This window comes from Macaca nemestrina, chromosome 18 (genome assembly GCF_043159975.1).
Source record: "Macaca nemestrina isolate mMacNem1 chromosome 18, mMacNem.hap1, whole genome shotgun sequence".
Classification (NCBI taxonomy): Eukaryota; Metazoa; Chordata; class Mammalia; order Primates; family Cercopithecidae; genus Macaca; species Macaca nemestrina.
This window is the reverse complement of record NC_092142.1, coordinates 87,547,440-87,571,765: the sequence shown is the minus strand read 5'-3', so window position 1 is coordinate 87,571,765 and position 24,326 is coordinate 87,547,440. Positions and strand designations below refer to the sequence as shown.

At 53.9% G+C, this 24,326-nt stretch overlaps 1 protein-coding gene across 2 annotated transcripts in view; it reads right to left on the bottom strand.

The window, feature by feature from the left end:
* Positions 1–135: 135 nt before the first annotated feature.
* LOC105488830 (zinc finger CCCH-type containing 18) overlaps positions 136–24,326 on the bottom strand; it is a 65,668-nt gene continuing 41,477 nt past the window's right edge. For both annotated transcript variants that reach the window (XM_011753286.2, XM_011753289.2), the window contains 10 exons: positions 11,201–11,392; positions 9,944–10,069; positions 9,220–9,324; positions 8,537–8,680; positions 8,004–8,069; positions 5,096–5,256; positions 4,760–4,959; positions 4,024–4,120; positions 1,515–1,611; positions 136–1,001 (listed from right to left, as the gene is read on the bottom strand). In XM_011753286.2, coding sequence (XP_011751588.1) covers positions 803–1,001; positions 1,515–1,611; positions 4,024–4,120; positions 4,760–4,959; positions 5,096–5,256; positions 8,004–8,069; positions 8,537–8,680; positions 9,220–9,324; positions 9,944–10,069; positions 11,201–11,392 — 1,387 coding nt within the window. In that variant the 3' untranslated portion in view covers positions 136–802. The remainder of the gene's footprint in view (positions 1,002–1,514; positions 1,612–4,023; positions 4,121–4,759; positions 4,960–5,095; positions 5,257–8,003; positions 8,070–8,536; positions 8,681–9,219; positions 9,325–9,943; positions 10,070–11,200; positions 11,393–24,326) is intronic.

Sequence of the window (24,326 nt, the reverse complement as noted above, 5' to 3'; positions counted from 1 at the left end):
AGGGGGAGTGAGCGCGCAGCCACACCCTCGCCCCCCAGCAGCTCCCGAGTGCTGGGCCAAGTGCAGTGCACGACACAGAGGCAGACGGGGCTGTGCTTGGGCAGAGGGCGCACACACCACAAGGGCAAGAACAGCTGCTTATCAAAATATTTTATTTTAGGAGACCCCTCAAAAAAGACCCTCCACATTAGACAGACGCCCCAACAATACCCTTGGCCTTTTTTTTTTTGGTCTTTTCTGTTTTTCCTGTTTAAATCAACTAAAACAATTTGATGCTTAAAATAAAAGACAGGAAGTATTTCCTGATGAGACTTTAGTCGAGAATATAGATATATTTCTGATCCGGGGGCGGGTGATCAGGGGCGGGGAGGAGAAGGAGGTGCCACCAGTGGTTCGCGAGGTTCCATTTCTCAGCTCAGGAGGGAGCCTGGCTGCCTGGACCCAGGCTGGGGACGCAGAGCTGGGGCTCCACAGGCCCAGGCCTGACCAGGGCCAGGGAAGAAGACGGTGGAGGAGGAAGAGAAGGCGGGGCTGGCGGCTGGGGCTTGTAATTTACATGAGAACTGTGCTGGTCACTCGCGCTGTCTGTGTCTGTCCTGTGGGACTTCTGCTCTGGGGAGGGAGGCTGGGACTCAGCGTCGTCGTCATCTCCTGTGTGGCTTCTTTTCCAGCTGAGAAACTTTTTTTTCTTTTTTACTTTTTAAAAAGAATCACAGCCAAAATAAGACATTAACTGCAAAATCCAAAATGGCTGCGCTTACCCTATGTATAAAAATGCGTCCAGTCCGGTCAGGGGCACGGCCTATGCTTTCCCAGGGATCTTGGCCCGCTTGCGCGCAATAGCGTCCTCCACGGCCTTCAGCTGTTTCAGCAGCTCCTCCCGCCGCGACAGCGTGCTGGCCTTCCCTGATTTGGTGCTGGCGGCGCCGGGATCCGAGGCTTTGCCGGGCACGCTCGTGACCTTGCTGGAGCTCTTGGACTGTGGTGACAGCTGGCGCTTCCTACAAGGGGGTGGGGAAGACCTTGAGCCCCCAGAAGCCACGTCTGAGGTGGAAGCAGCAGTGCGGTGCCCTCCCTGAAGGGGAACCTCCACTGAGTACTCAGTGGCCACCAGGAGAGGCAAGGGGCTCCCGGGATGGCCAGGCTCCCATTGCCACAAGCAGGCCGGGTCCTAGCCACTGGCTGCCGGGCTTTGTGGAGTAGAGACTGGGAGGGTCCTGGGCTGGCCCCACACAACCTGCTCTTCTTCCCACCTCCGTGCCCAGAGCTCTTTGCCCAAGGACATGGGGAGCAGAGGGCAGCCTCCAGCCTCGACCAGGGCAGGAGTGTGTGTGTGGGAGTGGGGTTGCCCTTCCCTGTCCCTGTCCCTCACCACATCAGCCCAGCAGGAGCTACAGGAGCTGGAGCACCTCCAACCTGGCCCAGTGCTAGCCCTGCTGCTGCTGGCCTCCCTGGGAAAGAGGCTCAGGCTAGCCACCCTCGGTGTGCCCAGGGCACATGCTGGGTCCACTCACCTGTCAGCCGGGGCTGCAGGGGCTTTGGAGTTCTGGCCTCTCTGTCGCTCTGGCTTCGGGGAGCCCAGTCTCCCACCTGACTTCCGGTCCCGAGAACCTGGGTGATAGGTACAGAGTGAGACCACCCTCCTGGCTTACAGGGGATGGCAGTGTGGGTGGCCTCACCAACACCAGGGACTCACTTCTAAAGCCTGAGGCTGCTTAGTTCACCTCCTTCATTTTTATAAAGAAATAAAAAGGGAAGAGCCAAGTAGAAGAGAAGAGACATGTGGACACCAAGGCATCCGGAAATGAGGCTGAGGCCAAACCTGGGCTCCAGGTTCCACCAAGCAGCCAGTATCTTGCGCAGAGAGACAAAACTCCTTCCTAGCTTTGAAGAAATTTATCACATGGGGCTTCAAATACAGAACAACAAAAAAGACATGGCAGTAAAGACATACAAGCAAAGCCGAGAGACCACGAGTGTCACTCTGGCAATGTTAGGAGGGAGGCGCGGCAGCCTAGGCAGGGTCCACTGCCCGGCGCAGGCCCAAGGCTCATGCGTGAACAAAGGTCTGCAGGACCCCAGTGGCCCTGGTTCCAACCCCAGGCAAGGACAGCGAGGCTGTTCCAGACCAACCACACAGGACACTGCCCTGGGCTTAGGGACAAAGGTGAGCAGCTTCCTCTTCCTACGCCCGACAAACTCAGAGAACTACTCGGGAAGGGGTCTGAAGCCCCCTGCCTGTTCTCTGTGTCTGGGAGTGGCTGTGCGGGTGGCCAGGCCCCCTTGTCCTCTGGTTTAAGTTCCACCCATCAAAGCCAGCCAGGACAACCTCCCTGTCTTTCCATCTGGGCCCCAGTTCTTGGGGTGTGGTCAGGACGGCTGGGGGTCCCCGAGGCCCTTTCAGGTCTATGTGGCTCAGCAGTAACACAGACACTGTCTGCCCTGTCACTCAGTTCACAAGAACCCAGGAGGGTCTCCAGAGGGCACGAGGCACGTGGGTCCAGCTGTCTTCTGTCAGTCAGACTGAAGAGATTTGCAAAAATGGAAAAACCAATGCCATTCCTGCTCATTTGCTTTGGAAAATATAATTATATTTTGCAAAAATGACACGTGTAAGAAAAATACAGGCTGGGCGCGGTGGCTCAAGCCTGTAATCCCAGCACTTTGGGAGGCCGAGACGGGCGGATCACGAGGTCAGGAGATCGAGACCATCTTGGCTAACATGGTGAAACCCCGTCTCTACTAAAAAATAAAAAAAACTAGCCGGGCGAGGTGGCGGGCGCCTGTAGTCCCAGCTACTCGGGAGGCTGAGGCAGGAGGATGGCGTGAACCCGGGAGGCGGAGCTTGCAGTGAGCTGAGATCCGGCCACTGCACTCCAGCCTGGACGACAGAGCAAGACTCCGTCTCAAAAAAAAAAAAAAAAAAAAAAAAGAAAAATACAGTTGCTCTTGTTGCCCAAGCTGGAGTGCAATGGCGTAATCTCAGCTCACTACAACCTCCGCCTCCCGGGTTCAAGCGATTCTCCTGCCTCAGCCTCCTGAGTAGCTGGGACTACAGATGCGTGCCACTATGCCCAACTAATTTTTTGTAGTTTTAGTAGCAACGTGGTTTCACCATGTTAGCCAGGCTGGTCTCGAACTCCTGACCTCAGATGATCTGCACACCTTGGCCTCCCAAAGTGCTGAGATTACAGGTGTGAGCCACCATGCCCGGCCTATTACTGTTATATTTATTTATTTATTTATTTTTGAGACAGAGTCTTGCTCTGTGGCCAGACTGGAGTGCAGTAGTGTGGTATTAGCTCACTGCAACCTCCGCCTCCCAGTTCAAGTGATTCTCCTGCCTCAGCCTCCTGAGTAGCTGGGATTACAGGTGCCCGCCACCATGCCCGGCTAATTTTTTTTTTTTTTTGGGATGACGGAGTCTCTGTCACCCAGGCTGGAGTGCAGTGGCGCTATTTCGGCTCACTGCAAGCTCCGCCTCCCGGGTTCACACCATTCTCCTGCCTCAGCCTGCCGAGTAGCTGGGACTACAGGCACCCGCCACCTCGCCTGGCTAGTTTTTTGTATTTTTTAGTAGAGACGGGGTTTCACCGTGTTAGCCAGGACGGTCTCAATCTCCTGACCTTGTGATCTACCTGCCCCGGCCTCCCAAAGTGCTGGGATTACAGGCGTGAGCCACTGCGCCCGGCTTAATTTTTGTATTTTTAGTAGAGACAGGGTTTTACCAGGTTGGCCAGGCTGGTCTCGAACTCCTGACCTCAAGTGATCTGCCCGCCTCAGCCTCCCAAAGTGCTGGGATTACAGGCGTGAGCCACCGCGCCTGGTCGTTACTTTTAAACAAACATTTAAAAATTTTTCTTAGTTTTAGTTTTCAATATCGTAATACTGACAGACATAATCTGCAAGTCAGATGTTTTCTGGGCCCTCCTGCTTGTTAAGAGCGATGGGGTCTGAGTCCAGCTGCTCCGCATCCCCAGGCTCCCGCCCCCTGCCCTGCCCCCTAGGGGCTGGGAGGCTCACCTCGGTCTGGGGATGTGTTGGCCCGCTTGGCTGGAGGAGGGCTCTGCCTGTCCTTGTCTGATGGTTCATAGCGCTTCCTGCTTCCTTTATCAGCCGCCTGGGACAACCGAGAGGCTGGTGAGGATGGCAGGGCCAGGAGACAGCAGCTGTGTCCTCACCCCAGACAACATTTCCTTGCCAGCAAACTGCTCTGCTCCCAAAGGTCCCACCACATGCCCATGAGACCCTGTAGCCCCAAGTGAGGCCTCCATGACCCGGACCAAGGGCACCCCCACTGTGCACTTGGGGCCCTTCATGTTCCATGGGAAGCACCCTGAAGGCCTTCCTGCTCCCCATGGGGGCCACTCTAGGAGGACTTGGGACCCCTGAAACCAGGCTTCTTAACCTTCCAGCAGAGGACAGCGATGTGTCCTGCTGAGGGCAGAGGACAGGGACCGAGGCTTGCTTCCTGTATTATGTTGAGACTGGCTGGCAGGGAATGGCGGCCACAGGCACAGAGAGAACACGCTCTCTGTCCAGAGCGAGGCCGGCAGCACCCGAACCTCCCCAGATGCTCACACTTCCTGGCCCAGGCCGGGAAGATGGAGTCTCGCTCTGTCACCCAGGCTCTGCCAACACCTGCAAGGCCCCACTGGCCCTCACTCAGGTTCTGTCCCCCAGGAGGAAGCTGTCTCAGGAAGCAAATGGACCCAGGCCCAGACGCTGGGGGAGCCACCAGCAGGGACCTTGCCCTCACCTTATTCAACAGTGTCAACTTGATCTCCTTGTGGGCCACAAACGTGCCCTGCTGGGGCTGCCCGGGGGGTGCCTGCTGGGGGGTCGAGGGCTGCTGGGAGGACTTCCCCCCTGCTGGAGGTTTTGCAGATTTAGGTGGTTGCGTGGACGAATCCCTTTTCCGCTTTTCCTCTTTAACACCATCTTCTTTCTTAGATTTTCCTACCAACGACAAATCTGCAGTCATGGGGGTACTGGTGATTTTCCCGGGGCCACACCGACAGCCAGGCAAAGTCTGTGCTGATGCCACCCTCCTCCCCTGGAGCTACTCCTTAAAGGTACCAGGGCCCCCGAATACCTTTCTCCTTCCTGGTCTGGGCTGGGGCTGGGGACCGAGAGCTGGCTGAGGACACGGGGCTAGCCAGGTCTGCGTACATGTCTTCCGAGTCCACGCTGTGTGCAGAGCTGCTGCTCGACGTAGCACTGGACACTGAGGAGACACTGCTCACGCTCAGGGACCTGGACACATGAGAACATCTCACCACAGTCCAACCACAGACTGGAGGGAGGGGCCGGCGGGGGGTGCTCCATGGTCCACGTTTACCCAGTGTCCATTTATGGATCATGTACCCATGGAATGTGTGATTTTGGGGGGACACTGGGCAGTTCCAGGGTTACACAGTAACGGACGTCTCTATGGCTGGGCCAGGGCCCCATTTCACTAACGAATGTCAGGTTGCGGCTGGGCGCGGTGGCTCGCGCCTGTCATCCCAGCACTCTGGGAGACTGAGACGGGCAGATCACCTGAGGTCAGGAGTTCGGGACCAGCCTGGCCAACATGGTGAAACCCTGTCTCTACTAAAAATGCAGAAATTAGCCGGGCATGGTCGCAGGCACCAGTAATCCCAGCTACTGGAGAGGCTGAGGCAAAATAATTGCTTGAACCCGGGAGGTGGAGGTTGCAGTGAGCCAAGACTGTGCCACTGCACTCTAGCCTGGGCAACAAGAGCGAAACTCCGTCTCAAAACAAACACAAATGAAACGAATGTCAGGTTGCTTGTTGGGAAGGGAAATAGGACTGAGCTGAGCCAAGAGTGGCAAGGATGGAATTTAAGCAGAGTCCTTGGCTTAGACACCCGCAACAAAAGGGTGACAGCCTCAGCCCACAGGGAAATTAAAACACAACGAGCTGTTCCGCACAGTCTCAGGGAATGCCTGAGGAACACGCAGCAGACAGACTGGAAACAGCAGGTCTGCAGCTCCACTGGCTTGCACTCAACACGGACACAGAGCACAGGACTGGCATCTGAGTCCGCCCTGCCCATGTGCTACTCGGGAAAACACCAATCACATCCCCCAGGCACGCTGGGTACCGCAGCAGGGAACGGGGGAAGGTAAGAGAACCATTTTTTTTTTTTCAAAAGTCAGGTCTTTTAAAACATTTCAGACCTATCAAGAAACATTTTAGGCCAGGTGCGGTGGCTCACGCCTATAATCCCAGGAGTTTGGGAGACCACGGTGGGAGGATCACTTGAGCCCAGGGGTTTTGAGACCAGCCTGGGCAACACAGCAAGACCATGTCTCTCCAGAAATAAAACAAACAACAGAAAAAAAAAGTTTGATGGCCGGGCGCGGTGGCTCAAGCCTGTAATCCCAGCACTTTGGGAGGCCAAGACGGGCGGATCACGAGATCAGGAGATCGAGACCATCCTGGCTAACATGGTGAAACCCCATCTCTACTAAAAAATACAAAAAACTAGCCGGGCGCGGTGGCGGGCGCCTGTAGTCCCAGCTACTCGGGAGGCTGAGGCAGGAGAATGGCGTGAACCCAGGAGGCGGAGCTTGCAGTGAGCTGAGATCTGGCCACTGCACTCCAGCCTGGGTGACGGAGCGAGACTCTGTCTCAAAAAAAAAAAAAAAAAAAAAAAAGTTTGACAAACATATAAACCACCTGCTGCCTGGAAATGAAAGAGTTCTATGTGAGGAATCTAAGGACTGATTTAATACTTTCTTTCAAAACAACTAAACAGCAGAAATCTTTTTTTCTGAGACAGGATCTCTGTTGTCCAGGCTGGAATGCAGTGGCGTGATCACAGCTCACTCAACCTTGACCTCCCAAGTAGCTGGGACCACAGGCACACACCACTATACCCAGCTCATTAAAAAAAATTTCTGGGCTGGACGTGGTGGCTCATACCTGTAATCCCAGCACTTTAGGAGGCCAAGGTGGATAGATCACCTGAGGTCAGTTCAAGATCAGCCTGACCAACATGGTGAAACCCAGTCTCTACTAAAAATACAAAATTAGGCTGGGTGCAGTGGCTCACACCTGTAATCCCAGTACTTTGGGAGGCCAAGGTGGATGGATCACCTGGGGTCAGGAGTTCAAGATCAGCCTGACCAACCTGGTGAAACCTAGTCTCTACTAAAAATACAAAATTAGGCTGGGCGTGGTGGCTCACGCCTGTAATCCCAGCACTTTGGGAGGCTGAGGTGGGTGGATTGCCTGAGCTCAGGAGTTTTGAGACCAACCTGGGCAACACGGTGAAACCCTGTCTCTACTAAAATACAAAAAATTAGCTGGGTGTGACAGCATGCGCCTATAGTCCCAGCTACCCGGGAGGCGGAGGTTGCGAGACTGCGCCATTGCACTCCAACCTGGGCAACAAGAATGAAACTGTCTCAAAAAAATATATATATATATATATTTTTTTCTGTGGAGATGGGGTCTGTGTTGCTCAGGCTGGTCTCAAGTCCTGGGCTCAAGCAATCCTCCTGCCTTGGCCTCCCACAGTGCTGGGATCACAGGTGTGAGCCCCCGCGCCTGGCCCACAAAGCTTTTCCATGTATTCTCTTCTAAGATGTTTTTTATCGGCTTCCCCACCCCTCCGGCTGGTTCCCTTGATAGCTGTGACAGGCCGTGCAGGCCCGGCCTCTGTGGCTCCTCCCCAGGTACAGGTGCTCTCCTAGGTGCTGTGGCATCAAGTCAGCAGGGCAGAGGCACCTCCTCCTGACCTGAGTGCCCTCGAGTTTGTGAAGCTGTTTTTGTGGGGGAAGGGGGAGTCTCCCTATCACATGAATCCTGGCCCATTTTCTCCCGTGTCAAAATTTCGACCACAGCCTTCCACAGCCCCAAGGTGACTCAGACCCAGAAGGGCCCCAAGCCTGCCTGTGGGAGACAGTCCAACCCACAAGCTGGCTTTTTCGGGGGACTTCCTGGCCCCAAAGGGGAGGGAGAAACAGAGGCAAAGGGTGATGGGGACGACCTGGATCGGGAGCTGGAACCACTATAGCTGCTGCCACTGCCGCTGCCGCTGCCGCTGAGCGTCCGCCTGTAACACAAGCAACAGCTGGGCTCAGGGGGCGTGGCCTCCGCAGCCCCTCATGGCCTCCCCTCCCCACCAGCAGCCCAGCAGCCCTGTGAGGCGAGGCTCCAGACTGGCCTTGCCACCGCCTTGGAACAGGGCCTGGGCCTGTCTTCCTTTAGGCACAGTGTTTTGTCAGGATAAAAAGTGCAGTCTCTCAGGGTAGCACCTCCCAGTGTAGACAGGGGTGGTGAGGGGAAGGCCTGTGCTCCCTGCCAAGCTGTCCTTTCTCCTTCACGCTCCAGAAACACAGACTCAGGGAGGGGACAGGACAGGTTCCCGGGTAAGGGCTCACTGGGTGCTGCTGCTCGGCTGGGGGTGCCTCCCACCACCTGGCTTTGGACCCTGGCACTCTGGATTTCCAGCAGTGCCAGCATCACAGTGGCACCAAGAACATGGAAAGCCCAAAGGCCCATGGACACTGAAATGCTCACCTCCTGGGGGGGGTCCTGGCTGGCCGCTCCTTCCTCCTGGCTTCCCGAGGGTCTCCTGGCTTGGTGGGCTCGGGGACAGGAGCCGTGGTTTTGGTGGCCTGTGGTGGGGCTGGAGGCAGGGCCGGCTTCTTCACTGACTTCTCTCTGTGAGACAGGGAGGCTCGAGCAGGGCAGGGCTGGTGGATGAGGCCCCGCTGGCCTACGTCCTCTTTAAATGTACCCACACCTCGGGGAACGACACCGCATGCTTGTGACGCTAAGTGAGCACGCTCATGCCTGGACACAGTTCCCACCCGTCAGCGTCAGAGCGCTTGGGAATGGCTTCAAAGCCCCCAGCAGCCCTTCAGGGCTCCCCTCTAACAGACAAGAGCTACAGGCACCGCCAGACAGTGGGGAGAGCAGGCTAACATGAAGAGCCCTGAGAACACCCGGCTGCTGCCATGTCCCCAGGGCTGTGCTTCATCCCCAGGGCTCCTGGGGGAGCGCTGCAGTGTAAGGGCGGCCCGGGAGAACAGGGGCTGTGCCCAGTGGCCCCCCAGCCCAGTCACCCTCTGGGAACAGCCCCCCCGAGGCATCCTCACCTCTTTGGTCCCAAACACAAATGAGAGATAGAGACGGAGGGAGGAGGCTGCAGCCTCTGGAGGCCTGGCCGGCCAGGACTTGTCCACAGGCTGGGCACTCACCCTGCTTTCCCGGGCGGTGGGGCCGGCTCTCCCTTGGTTCTGATGGAAGGTCTATGTGGGGAAGGTGTTGGGGATGGGGACGGGGATGAAGAGAAGGACCGGGACCTGGGGGAGTGAACAAAGGTGTGAGAAGAGGCCTGGGGGTGTTTCTTCACCAGCCCAAGCCCACTGAGGACCGACCCACCCAGACCCATGGAGAAGGCCATGAATTTCCATGTATGTGCCTCAGGTTTAACTTCAGTTCTGCACTGTTCTGGCATCTGCTAAACACACAGGCCCAGAGTAGACCGTGGAGTGTGGAAGGTGTCAGCAGACCCTGGCGGGCCCTCCAGGAGGCAGGTGCCACGTTCACGTGTGTGCAGGACGGGAGGGGACAGGTCCCTTGGCAGTGGGGCAGCAGAGCAGCTCCCACAGAAACACCCGCAGGACAGGGCTGAGTCTGGCCCCTTCCTGGAGGACTGTCCCTGGAGGACTGGAATGCCTCAACTCGAGGATCTCAGGCTGTGGCCCTCAGTGACAGCACACATCTACACAAGGACGAGGGCCTGGAAGGCTGGTGTTTGGCGGGGGACACAGGACATGAGCCCCTGGCCATCCTAGTTCAGCTGCCAGTAGGGACTTTCAATACCACAAGGGGCTATTGGTGCCACAACTAAAGCCACATCTGCACGTGCCCATGCTCCCTGCACCAGCGGAGGGCCCTGCATGGGTCCCGGGCACGTACCTGGACCGGCTTCCTGAGAACGAGCTGTGTCTGGAAGAGCGGCTGGAGTAGGAGCTGTAGGATGAAGACCGGGATCGTGACCGGGAGGAGCCGGAGCCAGAGTAGGACGATGACCGTGAAGATGACCTGGGGTGGGCGGGAGGGAGAGTGGTGAGAAGTGAGAAGGGCCCTCCCTGCCCCGCACGCCCTCTGCTGACCTGCTGCTCTTTGGCACAGACCTGAACGCACAGCTACACACACATGCACAGACGCACACATGCGCACAGATGTACACATGCGCACAGATGTACACATGCGCAGCTACACACCCACAGATACACAGCTACATATGCGCACAGACGCACACAGACGTATACATGCACAGCTACACACCCACAGAATCACAGCTACACACATGCACAGATGCACAGCTATACATGTGCAAGTTGCACATGTGCGCACACACAGCGCTACGCAGGCGCAGATGCACAGTTACACACATGCGTATAGCTGCACACGCACAGACGCACAGCTACACACGTGCACAGACGCACAGCCATACACGTGCAGACACACAGCTACCCACATGCGCACAGATGCATACAGCCTCCCCCAGACACTCGCACCCCTCCTCAGTGGAGAACAGCATTTAGAAATCAAGACCTGGGCATGGGGTGTGCCTGCTGTTACTGGGTGTCGCTGCCTGAGTGGACAGAGCCAGGATGTGTGCGCTGACCCAGCTCACGTGCGTCTGTGTGTGTGTCTATCTGTCCCTCTGCACCCACTGTGAAGCCTGGCCTCCCACCCACACCTCCTGTTCCTGTGGAGCACCATGGGGTCCACCCTAGTCCCCTGCTTTCCGTCATCCCTCCCTCGGGAGCCAGGCTCCTGTGTGCTGAGACCAGGACTGTACGTGGAGGGGCACAGCTTCAGGTCCAGTCTGGAGGAACAGATGGACTCACTGGGCCCCAGGTCTGTGCATCCTCCCGCATCCAGATGCCCCTCCCTCCAGTGTAGCCCGGGACTCCCTGGGAGCAGTCGGGCTCAGTCGCCGGTGTCTCTGCCCCATTTGGGGTCACTGCATCAGTCCTACTTGGCATTGATGCTCTTTGCTGAATGTATAAATGCCGAGTTAGTCCCACTGACTGGCCTTCAGGCAATGACCCCACAGCAAACAGTGGGGCTGTGGTGTTTCCCACCTGACCCAGTGAGGTACACGGTGTTCAGCTGACGGCTCCGAGGTGCTGACACCCCAGCCGTCCCAGAAGCCCTCGTTACCTGGAGGAATTAGAGGCAGAGGCCGACGAGGCTGATGTTTTCCGACGCCTTCGAGCCCGGCTCGGGGAGACCGACACCCCGAGTTTCTTCTTGGGAGACTTGGATCGGCGCCAAGGGTCCTTCCACTCATCTGCTCGCTTCACCTGCGGCCCCGCAGTGGCGGCCTCCTTCTTTGGTGGCTCAGCTTGGCGGCTGAAATCACAGAGATATTAGCAACTCTCAGGCCACCTTCCGCTTCACAGCAATGCCATGTGGGTGACAGCAGTGGGGGAGACTACTGATCTCGTACCTGGCTCAGGATCACCTGAGAAACAAAGAGTCCTATAGGGGAAAACAGACCACTCACAAAACCCATCATCGCAGGGATGAGCAGAGCTCTCTCCACAGTCTTGGCGCCAGAGTCTGTTACTCAGGGACACCCAGGCTTCTCCTGAACCAGAATGGCAGTTACTTTTTGTGGGTGTCATTACTTACTTAATTTCCATCTTCCCAACTACGCTGTCAGCTCTGGGAGGGACAGGGATGGTGTCTAATACTATCTGTAGTGCCGACATACTAGTAGGTTCATAATAAATATTTATGAAATAAGCCTGGGCACGGTGGCTTACGCCTGCAATCTCAGCACTTTGTGAGGTCGAGGCAGGCGGAGAAGTTGAGGTCGGGAGTTCCAGACCAGCCTGGCCAACATGGTGAAACCCCGTCTCTATTAAAAATATAAAAATTAGGCTGGGCACAATGGCTCATGCCTATAATCCCAGCACTTTGGGAGGCTGAGGTGGGCAGATCATGAGGTCAGGAGTTCAAGACCAGCCTGGCCAACACGGTGAAACTCCATGTCTACTAAAAATACAAAAATTAGGCTGGTATGGTGGCTCACGGCTGTAATCCCAGCACTTTGGGAGGCCGAGGAGGGCGAATCACGAGGTCAAGAGATCCAGACTATTCTGACTAACACAGTGAAACCCCATCTCTACTAAAAATATAAAAAGTTAGCCGGGCGTGGTGGCGGGTGCTTGTAGTCAAAGCTACTTGGGAGGCTGAGGCAGGAGAATGGCGTGAACCCGGGAGGTGGAGCTTGCACTGAGCCAAGATCACGTCACTGCACTCCAGCCTGGGCCACAGAGTGAGACTCCATCTCAAGAAAAAAAAAAATTAGGCCGGGCGCGGTGGCTCAAGCCTGTAATCCCAGCACTTTGGGAGGCCGAGACGGGCGGATCACAAGGTCAGGAGATTGAGACCATCCTGGCTAACACGGCGAAACCCCGTCTCTACTAAAAACACAAAAAATTAGCCGGGCGAGGTGGCGGCGCCTGTGGTCCCAGCTACTCGGGAGGCTGAGGCAGGAGAATGGCGGGAACCCGGGAGGCGGAGCTTGCAGTGAGCTGAGATCCGGCCACTGCACTCCAGCCTGGGCGACAGAGCGAGACTCCGTCTCAAAAAAAAAAAAAAAAAAAAAAAAAAAAAAAAAAAAAAAAATTAGTTGGGCGTGGTGGCGGGCACCCATAATCCCAGCTACTTGGGAAGCTGAGGCAGGAGAATTGCTTGAACCTGGGAGGCAGAGGTTGTTGTGAGCTGAGATCGTGCCACTGAACTCCAATCTGGGTGACAGAGCAAGACTCCGTCTCAAACAAAACAAAACAAAATAAAACACAAAACAAAACAAAAATTAGCTGGGCGTGGAATATGTGCCTATAATCCCAGCTACTCGGGAGCCTGAGGCAGGAAAATCGTTTGAACCCAGGAGGCACAGGTTGCAGTGAGCTGAGACTGCACTACTGCACTCTAGTCTGGGCAACAGAGTGAGACTCCATCTTAGAAAACAAATAAAAAACCCAACACAAATGATATTAAAGTGACCCCTTATATATAAATCTTTATCTGACTCCTTAAAGGGCAAACTCCTGAGAAATGGAATTAATGGGTCAAAGGAGACACACATTTTACAGGTTATTGGTAGGTTATCAAATATTTTTTCCTCATTTAGCCAGCAGTGTGCGGTGCCAAACCTGAGCTTGGTGTCACCATTAGCAACCACAACCACCACCCAGACACAAACCAACCCAAAATCCTGGCAATTGTATAAGCAGAAAAGGGTTTTTTTTTTTTTTTTTTTTTTTAAAGAGACAGGGTCTCGCTCTGTTGCCCACTCTGGAATGTGGTGGCATGATCACTGCAGCCTTGAGCTTCCAGGCTGAAGGGATCCTCCCACCTCAGCCTCTTTGAGTAGCCAGGACTGCGGGTGTGCACCACCACACCCAAGTCATCAAACACTGCTTTAAGGTCTCCCTGTGTTGCCCAGGCTGGTCTTGAATTCCAGGCCTCAAGCGATCCTCCCACCCTGGCCTCCGAAAGTGCTGGGGTTATAAGCTTGAGCCGCCATGCCTGGCCTGCAAACATATCTTAAAAGGCTGTCGTAGCTCCTGTGTTACTGTGAGTGGGATTCTCTGCCCTGTCTTGCTCACCTCCGGCTCTGCTGTGGTAGCATCTGCTTATGTCACATGACAACACATGAAACCATCAAAACCATCAGTGTTTATGTTTTCAGAGCTTGTTTAATCAACCAGATGGCCGGCAAACACGCCTGCTATCTGCTGAGAATGCAGGATGGGGGCAGCTCCCCACTTAACACTGACCTAAGGACACGGACACACGACATCACAGCTTCAGCTCCTGTAATCAGCCCAAAACCCCAAGAGCTATTGCCACATCTGGGAGTCTCCCGGAGAAGTACTCCAGGAAGAGGCCAACGCCTGTCTTATGATCCTCCTTGTCCCAAGCTACTGGAGAGCTACTTTCACCTTTATACTTCCTGTATACTCTCATCCTAAAAACCCAAGAGGAAATGGAGCACCGGTGAGCCACAGGGACGGGGGCCCTTCCAACACAGGGAGAGGCAACGGCAGAAGTCAAGGCATGGTCGAGACCACCTCCTCTTCGGGTGAAGCTGTAACAGCACGTGGAGTCCTTGCTGTGGTGAGGGGGAAGCAAAACAGCACCTGCTTGTCCCCTGCCATGGCATGGAAATAAAACCAGCTGACATCCAGAGAGGTGGGCGGTGCAGACCTCCACAATCTCAGGGCAGCTCGTGCTTGCCCCCCAGGAAGAACTGCTCATTCCCTCTGGGGACAATGACACCGAATTTCCAAATGAAGATGGCCAGAGGCAGGCCCCACAGGGGTCAGTGAGGTCTCTCTTCTCTGGGCCAGGGCTGTGGATGGGCCTGCACTGTCTCGTCACTGCACAGTGTGCCCTCCGCTACCGCCGGCCGCACCACTTTCCTTCTGAAGTAGCTGCTTCCAGGCCCATGGAGCAAGGAGGTTCTATCTAGCAAGTCCATGTTCCCATGTGTGGGACATGGTGGTACTGATTTTAAACCGGATGCAGATAACCAGTTTTTTTCTTTCTTCTCTTTTTTTTTTTTTTTTGAGACGGAGTCTTGCTCTGTTGCCCAGGCTGGAGTGCAGTGGCGCGATCTCGGCTCACTGCAAGCTCCGCCTCCCAGGTTCACGCCATTCTCCTGTCTCAGCCTCTCGAGTAGCTAGGACTACAGGCACCCACCACCACACCTGGCTGATTTTTATATTTTTAGTAGAGACTGGGTTTCACCGTGTTAGCCAGCATGATCTCGAACTCCTGACCTCGTGATCCGCCCACCTTGGCCTCCCAAAGTGCTGGGATTACAGGTATGAGCCACCGTGCCCGGCCCATTTTTGTTTTTGTTTTTGAGACAGTCTCTCTGTCACCCATGCTAGAGTGCAGTGGCGCAATCTCAGCTCACTGCAACCTCCGCCTCCCGGGTTCAATTGATTCTTCCACCTCAGCCTCCTGAGTAGCTGAGATTACAGGCGCCCGCCACCATGATCAGCTAGTTTTTGTATTTTTCATAGAGAGGAGGTTTTACCAAGTTGGCCAGGCTGGTCTCAAACTCCTGACCTCGAGTGATCCACCCACCTCAGCCCAGATAACCATTTTTACTTTTGACTTTATTACTACAGTAATAATGACAAATGATTTGGGATCAGCTTTACGGTAATGATGCAAAATTTCCTTTTAAAAGGTGTTTTAGTTTAAAAAGTGGACGAGATGCACTGGCTCACGCCTGTAATCCCAGCACTGTGAGAGGCTGAGGTGGGAGGGTCGCTTGAGGCCAGGGGTTTGAGACCAGCCTGGGCAACATGGCAAAACCCTGTCTCTACAAAAAATACAAGAATTATCCAGGCACGGTGTTGTGCACCTGTGGTCAGTCAGGGCTGAGGCAGGAGAATCACCTGAGCCTGGGAGGTCAAGACTGCAGTGAGCTGTGATTGTGCCCCTGTACTCCAGCCTAGGCGAAAGGGCAAGAAGACCCTGTCTCCAAAAGAAAAAAATACCAGTAAAAGTATTTAAAATATGCAAATACATAACAAGCAGTATCTGGATACAGAAAATTACGCAAGTGGGGGCTGGGCATGGTGGCTCACGCCCGTGATCCCAACACTTTGGGAAGCTGAGGCAGGCAGATCACTCGAGGCCAGGAGTTTGAGACCAACCTGGACAACATGGTAAAACCCCGTCTCTACTAAAAATACAAAAATTAGCCAGGCCTGGTGCTGTGTGCCTGTAATTCCAGCTGCTCGAGAGGCTGAGGCATAAGAACTGCTTCAACTTTGAGGCCAGGTGCAGTGGCTCACCCCTGTAATCCCAGCACTTTGGGAGGCCGAGGCAGACAGATCACGAGGTCAGGAGATCGAGACCATCCTGGCTAACACGGTGAAACCCTGTCTCTACTAAATATATATTAAAAAAAAACTAGCCGGGCGAGGTGGCAGGTGCCTGTAGTCCCAGCCACTCGGGAGGCTGAGGCAGGAGAATGGCGTGAACCTGGGAGGTGGAGTTTGCAGTAAGCCCAAGATCGCACCACTGCACTCCAGCCTGGGCGACAGAGAGAGAGAGACGAAAAGAAAAGAAAAGAAAAGAAAAGAAAAGAAAAGAAAAGAAAAGAAAAGAAAAATTATGCAAGTGGCACAAGAATTGGGTGAGTCTGGGAATTGATCTGTGTTAAGTCACATCTATGGATTCCAAGAACCAAATATAAATGAACTGCACCCCAGCTGGTGTCTTTCCTCAGACCTGGGGTGGGGGCCCAAACCATGAAGATGGCTTCCGTCGGGTGTGCACAGCTCCGGCGGTCAGTTCCAGCAGCAGGTGTCTTGGGAGGCTGAGCCAGTGCTCATTAAGAAAGCACTACATGCGAAATGGTCATGTGATGCTGTGGGGGAGGCAGGGCCAGGCCTGGCTGGTCCGAGGCACAGAGCCGGTGCCAGGAAGCTGCTCCAGCCTGGCCATCTTCCTCATGCTCCCTCTACTGCTTACAGTTTCCCAAACTTTACAGAATCATTGTATCTCACATTTATTTATTACAGAAAACATCTCAGATGTTATTTAAGGATTTTTCTATTTCTGTAAAGAAAACCATTTAACGCTGTTAACTCCTACACGCTCTCAGGAATCTTCTAATAGTTTTGTTTTTCTTTGAGACAGAGTCTGGCTCTGTCACCCAGGCTGGAGCACAGGGTCAGCTCCCTGCAACCTCCGCCTCCTGCGTTCAAATGATTCTCCTGCTTCAGCCTCCTGAGTAGCTGGGACGACAGGCACGTGCCACCACGCTTAGCTAAGTTTTGTATTTTAAGTATAGACCAGGTTTCACTGTGTTGGCCAGGCTGGTCTTGAACTCCCAACCTCAGGTGATCCACCCACCTCAGCCTACCAAAGTGCTGGGATGCAAGCATGAGCTACAGCGCCCAGTCTTGTAATTGTTTTTATGGTACATTCTCATCTCCTAGGAAAAGCCTGGCTGATCCCAGGTTGGAGGGAAGAGCTTGTGGTGTCAAGACCCTGCTGGGAGGTGCAAGGAACAGCCCTGTGTGCACCAGGAAGCCACAGGACACGGCTGGGATGGGAACCACAACGAGAGAGCTGGGCTCAGGCCATGGTGCCCTGGAGTCCTACTGCAGGCCAGTGCCTCTGACCACGGTGCTTGTAACCTTGGTCCTACGGTGGCTAACAGGTGGTACCTGGGGCAATGGGGCTGGGACCATTGGGCATTGTCTCCACTGCGCTTTGATGTGAGTCTCCAGGCCCCAAGGCTGCGGCAGAAAGCAAGGCTGAGCACTGGGACCCGAGGCATGTGCCCTTCTCTCAGCAAAGGATGTCACCCCAGGGGACATCCTGATTAGACTTGGAAAAACCAGGCAGATACAAAATAAACAAAAGCAAAACACACAACATGGGTGCCCCAGGACAGCCCACCACCAGCGGCTCAGCTCCTTCACAAGTGGGGGCCTGCTCGGGGGGAGCCAGTGCGGGCTGCAAACGCTTGCAAGGGACGGTCCAGTCAGGAAGGTCCGCCTCCAGCTGGGCCAGGACAGATCTGGAATTTGCATGAACACTTCCCACCGGAGGGAAAAACCCTCCAGACGACCCCTGACTGAGGAAGCGACCATTCCCGCAGCACGGGCCTGTGCTGTCATCTGGCCCCCATTCCCCGTTCAAGGCCATGGAAGACTCTCTAAGGAGCAAAGGTCAGCTCTACCACCAACGCAAACACGCCAGAGACAAAACCAAGGGCCCGAGGCTGGCACACTCACAGCTCATGCCTCACCGACGCCAGCGGGAACGTGAGGCAACATGGACGCCAGGCCGCTACAGGCCCCGTGTCCAGAAACTCCAACCCAAGCAGCTGCCAAGTTTGGGGTCAAAGGTAAAAAAGGATAAAAACGCATGAAGGTTCTTTCCTCAATCAAAAGAGCTAAGCATCTGAATCAACACGGGAAAAGAGAGATGGGAGCCTACAGGCCTCCCCCGGCTGAGCCAGCTCAGAGGCAGCTCCGGGAGCACCTCCACAGAGAAGCTTCTCTCCCGGCTCGTTCCTGTGTCTGCTCTGCGGAGCCTTCAGCTACAGGCCACGTGCTCTGCCCACCTCCCTTAAAACGTAACAGAAAAAGCCCAAAGCAGATCTGGAGTGCCAGCCCCATGTCTTTACTTTTTGCAAAAAAAAAAAAAAAAAAAAAAAGTGGAGTCCAATGGACAGGCCAGAACAGGCCTGAGTGGCCGTCACCTTCTCTAACTTGCGCAGAAGGCCACGTGGCCTCATGCACACCTGCGAGAGCCAGTCTCAGCGCAGAGCAGATACAAACACCAGCAACTGCGCCTTCTGTGCGTTAAACTGCACATGAAAATCCCTGACCCCACTAGTCCCTTACCCAGAAGGTTGGTCTAAAACAGGGTTTCTTAACCTTTTCGGGGAAGTCACAAATCCCTCTGAAGAAGACTGTGTAGACTGGTCCACTCCCAGCAGAGATCTTGAGACTCCTGGGTGCCTTAAACTAGCAGATGAGAGGGCTCAGCCCAAATAACTCAGGATGAAGCGGCGGCCCGGGAAGTAGGCGCTCACCGGATGGGCCACAAAAGGGGTGTGGACACTGTGGTGTCCGGAACTCACCAGGGAAGTGTGAGAATGGAGAGCCCCGGGTGACTAGGTGCTGGGGGCAAGTGCTTCCCGTCTCAGGGGTCCACCCCGCAATCCCACTGCAGGAGCCTGCCTAGCTCTAGCCCTGAAGGGGCACCCAAAGCCACAAAGGTACACCTGGAAGTTGACCAGCCTGGAGACAGCAGGCAGCCCAGACAGCTCCCGCTGGAAGGTTCCCAATCAGTGTTTACATTTCTAATGACAATGACTGGTCAAAGAGCATCATAATGACGTAATGAGGTGCCTTGGCTGTGAGCACACCCACTGGCCTAGCTACAAAGATTAGAAGTAGGTGTCACAAAAGGGATCGCCCCCGCCCCCCCCAGCTCTACAGATGCATTTGATAGAACTGATTGAAAGGTTCTGCTCTAATCATTTTAAAATAGCCCAGATGGAGGAGCAGGTGAGCCTCAAAAGGCAAACCAGGTCGAAGACAGCGGCACAACTCCACCTCCAGCCGCAGGTCCAGGGGGAGCTGGTCAGGAAGTCCTGCCAGAGATCCCGATGGGGATGAGATCCCAACGGGGACAAGCTAGCCAGTCCCAGAGTCAAACAGCTTAGGCAGTAAGAGAGAACCTCAGGAAAGAGGGGTATTAGGCTAGAGATAAGGAAAAGAAAGGGCTCCCCCATGGACAGAGTGCTGGCTCTCAGACGGCTCAGGGCAGCGTCTCCTATTGGGGCTCAGCATTCTCCTTCCTGGGGGAGGCCCTCAACTCTACTCAGGACATCCACGGCACCCGACGGTGGCCAACTCTCGTTCCTCCTGCTGCACGCCCACGCCCCTTGTGAAGCTTGGGGTGGTGAAGTGCCTGCTATAATGAGCTTGGGCTGCGCTGGAGACGAAACAAAAAGTGACTGCGCTTCATTAGGGTGTAGCCTCCTGAAGGCCTAGTCCCAGCGCAGACAAGCCGGACCCTGCAGAGCCCCTCATTCGTGTTCTGCTCGGTAGCTGAAGGCAGAATCTTCCCAAATGGATCTCCCTGGGCAAAATCGTGTCATCTTCCTCCAGTTTAGGTGAGAAAAATTCTTTCTATTCATCTGATGATTAAAAACTCCCAACCTGCCAAAGGCCCACCCATTCAATATGTCTCACTGCAAGGGGAATTCAGCTGCTCCTGAAAAGGCAGCCAGGCTAGTTCTGGCTGATAAGTGAGAAGGAAGCCGGAGCACTGGCTGGAAATTCTGCGCTGGGGAAGCCCTTGTCCTCCAGGCAGGTAGCAGGCCTGGCAGGTTCCCGCGAAGGTGAGTGAAGCCAAGACTGGGGACTCCCCAGCACCCGGAAGCTGGCTGAATCCAGACAAGCGACGCAGAGAACGTCAGCCCTGCTGCTGGCAGCTTGGGGAAGGGGCTGAGGGCAGCCCCAGGAGCACAAGCAAGTGCTTCAGGAAGGACAGAAACGGACGTGAGCCTCACAGAAGGGAAATAAACCAGCTCAGAAATAAGAGGGAAGAGCGGCTCGGCCCAGTTTGGTGAGAGAAGCTGTGTCTGATTTTAAGAAAAACTCATTTAGTACAGAATTTCCTGAACCCTAGCTGTGAGCCCAGATCAGGCTAGAGAATGTCTGAGCACCTCCCAGTTCCTTCCCGAATGTGAGACTCCGTGAAGCTGAGGGCTCGGGGGCTGGCGACGGCAACCTGCTGCCTGGTGGCCATGCTGGCAGAGTTACCCTCTCCAAGCCTCCTGGGATCCATCACCCGCTTTCCTCTGGGGAGGCTGAGCACACTGGACACAGGGGCTCGGCAGTTGGGAATCTATCCTCCCATCCCACGAGTCACTAACTTGCGAGGGCCACAGCAGAGGAACACAGAGACCTTAGGCACAACCGCCCTCTCATACGTACCCCAAAAGTACACTCTCGCACACAGAAATATCCCTGAGTTGGAAGTACAGACTCCTGACTGGGAAGAGCCCCCGGCTTCTTGGAAACAGGCAGAATACATGACTAGGGGCTGGGGAAGGGGGTCTGTGGCCAGGAACGTGTGCCCATAAGCCACCGAAGTGGACATGCTGATGGACTCACAAACCCAGAACCACACAGCACAGTGACCTTCCACGTGGATATCACTGCCTTTCTATGTCTCTGCTTCTAAAACCAAGGATCTGGGCTGCGTGAAAACCCCCATTTTATGAATCTGGAAAGCAGACTGAGCTGGTTGGTTGTAGAAATCAATCTGCAATTTTATCAACTTGTAACAATCAATTATGACATGCAGGTAAAAATGCAGGCTGCTACCAAATCCAAAACTCACAGCACCCCCAAATATGAGTGAGCACCCCCAAATGTGGATGAGCACCAACCTGTGCGGGACTCTGGGAGAGGCATGGAGGCTGCAGCGGGGAGCAGGGCAGAGGGTGATGCCCCAGGACCACCTGCTGCGAGGGCTCCAGATAGGTGGGCACTGAGGGTCATGAGGAACAAGAAAGTAGGCTGGCAAGCAGGAGGGGATGGGGAGACCTCCCTGTGCAGAGGAATCTGAGCAAAACCCTGGAGGAGGTGGAGGCAGCCCGTCCATCCAGGCAGAGGGAACAGAGGAGGTGAGGGCAGCCCCTCCAGGCAGAGGGAATAGAGGAGGTGGGGGCAGCCCGTTAAAGGCAGAGTGAGTAGCTGGGGGTGGGTGCATGGGGTGCTGGATCTCACCTTTGCAGTGGGGTTCCAGTGGAAAACGCAGCCTTAGGCTGAGTCCACACTGCAAATGCTGTGTGCTGTAGGGGAAAGGGCTTCTATCCAAAAAGGGCTTGAAAGGCTGAAGAAGACAGCACAATATCAAGGTCAATGCCAGTTTCTCCATTTGGATGACCATATAAACTTCAAAATAACTGTAATATAAAAGGATTAAAAACATCTGAAGTATGTCACTTATTCTGAATGTTTTTTTTTTTTTGAGACAGAGTCTTGCTCTGTCACCCAGGTTGGAGTGCAGTGGCGCGCTCTCAGCTCACTGCAAGCTCCGTCTCCCAGGTTCAAGTGATTCTCCTGCCTCAGCCTCCCGAGTAGCTGGGACTACAGGTGCCCGCCACCACGCCTGGCTAATTTTTTGTATTTTTAGTAGAGACGGGGTTTCACCATGTTAACCAGGATGGTCTTGATCTCCTGACCTTGTGATCTGCCCACCTCGGCCTCTCAAAGTGCTGGGATTATAGGCGTGAGCCACCGCGCCCGGCCCTGAATGTTCTTTGAAAAGATTACTTTGCCTAATGTTAGGAGAGTATGATAAAATACAGCACATTTAGGGAAGTCCATTCATTGTGAGTTGGAGAATGAAAACAGTCAAAACTGGGCCACCAGCTAAGCAGCAGCTACAGCCATGAGTGACCCTGAAACAAAGGCCTGCGAAGTCCTGCCTGAAAGCTGACTTTCAGAAAAGAGTAAGACGACTTGTGTTCCACTGTACATAAGAGCGGGTGTCGTCCAGCCACACGGACAAGATGATGTGGACGACGGGCTTGTTTCTGTCCCGTGGGTGAATGCAAATGCTTCCAGATCCACAGTCGCAGGTCCTGATGGCTGCCAGCTCTCTGAGGGGAGCGTGAGAACTGTGGCCCCTCCAAGTGTGGCCACTGTGTGGCTCCAGCCATGAAGCTGCCCACGCCTGCAGGTCTAGCAGAGTCCAGCGTTATTGGAAGGTGTAGGTCCAAATGTGGATTTTGATGAGAGCCAAGTCAAACAACATCCCTGAGTTGCAAGTACAGACTCCTGACTGGGAAGTCCTGCAGGCCATGACCCTGGAAGAGTCTTGGGCTGTTTCCCAATAAGGAAATGCCTTGATCTCTCCTTGCATTTCACTGCCACAGGGACGCTGACACAAACCAACCCTGAGACGGAGCAATGTTCATGATCTCATCGAACCCCTCCTTTTTGAGACAGGGTCACCCAGGCTGGATCAAAAAGACCTATGTGTAAGAGCTAAAACCATGAAACTCTTAGAAGAGAACATGGCAGTAAATCTTTATGACCCTGTATTAGGCAACAATATCCTACATGACACCAAAACCATAAGCAACAAAAAGAAAACATTAATTGGAATTGCACATCATATACCTGATAAGGGACTTGTATCTGGAATACATAAAGGACTGTTACCACTCAACAATAAAAACAAATTAAAAAACGAGCAAAGGATCTGAATAAGCATTTCTCCAAAGAAGATATACAAATGGTCGATAAGCACAGAAAAAATGCTCTCGTTATCATCTGCCATCAGAGAAATACAAATCTCAACAGCAGGGAGACACCACACCCACCGAGACAGCTGTCATCAACAAGACGGACAACAGCAAGTGGAGACAAGGATGTGGAGAGATGGCGCCCTCCTACGCGGCCAGCGGGAATGTAAAAGGTGCAGCTGCTGTGCACAACAGTCTGGGGGTTTCTCAAATCGCTAAACATAGAGTGACCACATGATCTAGCAATTCCACACTGAGGTACACGCCCAAGAAAAATGAAAACCTACGTCCACACAAAAACCTGCACACAAATTCACATTCACAACAGCCAAGAGGTGGAAACAACTCAATGTCCATCAACAGAGGAAGGGAGAAACGCGACGCAGTGTGTCCACGGAGGAGTAAGGCACTGACCCACGCCACAGCGTGGACAAATGTTAAAAACGCTCGAAGTGAAAGAGGCCGGTTACAAAAGGCCATGTATATCACACACTTGTTCCTACAAAATGTTCTGAACGGGCAGATCCCTAGAGACACAAAGCTGCTAAGAGACTGGGAAGTGTGGGTAAAGTGGAGAGTGACTGCTGAGGGGTACAAGGTTTCTTCTTCTTTTTTTTTTTTTGACAGAGTCTTACTCTGTTACCCAGGCTAGAGTGCCATGGCACAATCTCGGCTCACTGCAACCTCAACTCAACCTTCTGCGCTTAAGCAATCCTCCTGCATTAGCCTCCTGAGTAGCTGGGACCACAGTGGTGCACTACCACGCCCTAACTTTCTGTATTTTTTTGTAGAGACAGAATTTTGCCATGTTGCCCAGGCTGATCTCCAACTCCTGAGCTCAAGCAATCTGTCCACCTTGGCCGCCCAAAGTGTTGGGATTACAAGCGTGAGCCACCGTGCCCAGCCTAAATTTTTTTAAAACAATTTTTTTTTTAAGATACAGGGTTTCGCTCTGTCACCCAGGCTGGAGTGCAGCTGTGCAAGGGTAGCTCATGGCAGCCTCCAACACCTAGGCGATCCCATAATCTTCCTGCCTTGGCCTCCTGAGTAGCTGGGACCACAGGCTCATGCCAACTCGCCCGGCTAATTTTTAATTTTTTTTTTTTAATAGAGATGGGGTCTTGCTTTGCTACCCAGGCTGATCTCAAACTCCCGGCTTCAAGCAATCCACTTGCCTCAACCTCCTTAAAGTGCAGGGATACAAGTGTAAGCCACCGCAAGGTTTCACTCTGGGAGACAAAAGTGTTCCCATATTGATTGTGATGATGGCTGCACAACTCTGAATATTCTAGAAACCACTGAATTGTACACTTTAAATGGGTATGTTGCATGGTACATGAATTATATTTCAATAAAGTTGTAAGAAACACCCACAAAAAACATCATCCAGTACTCTAATGTCCAGAGGCCCATCCATTCTGCTCTTAATAGTCAAGTATATTTGAAGGAAAAAAA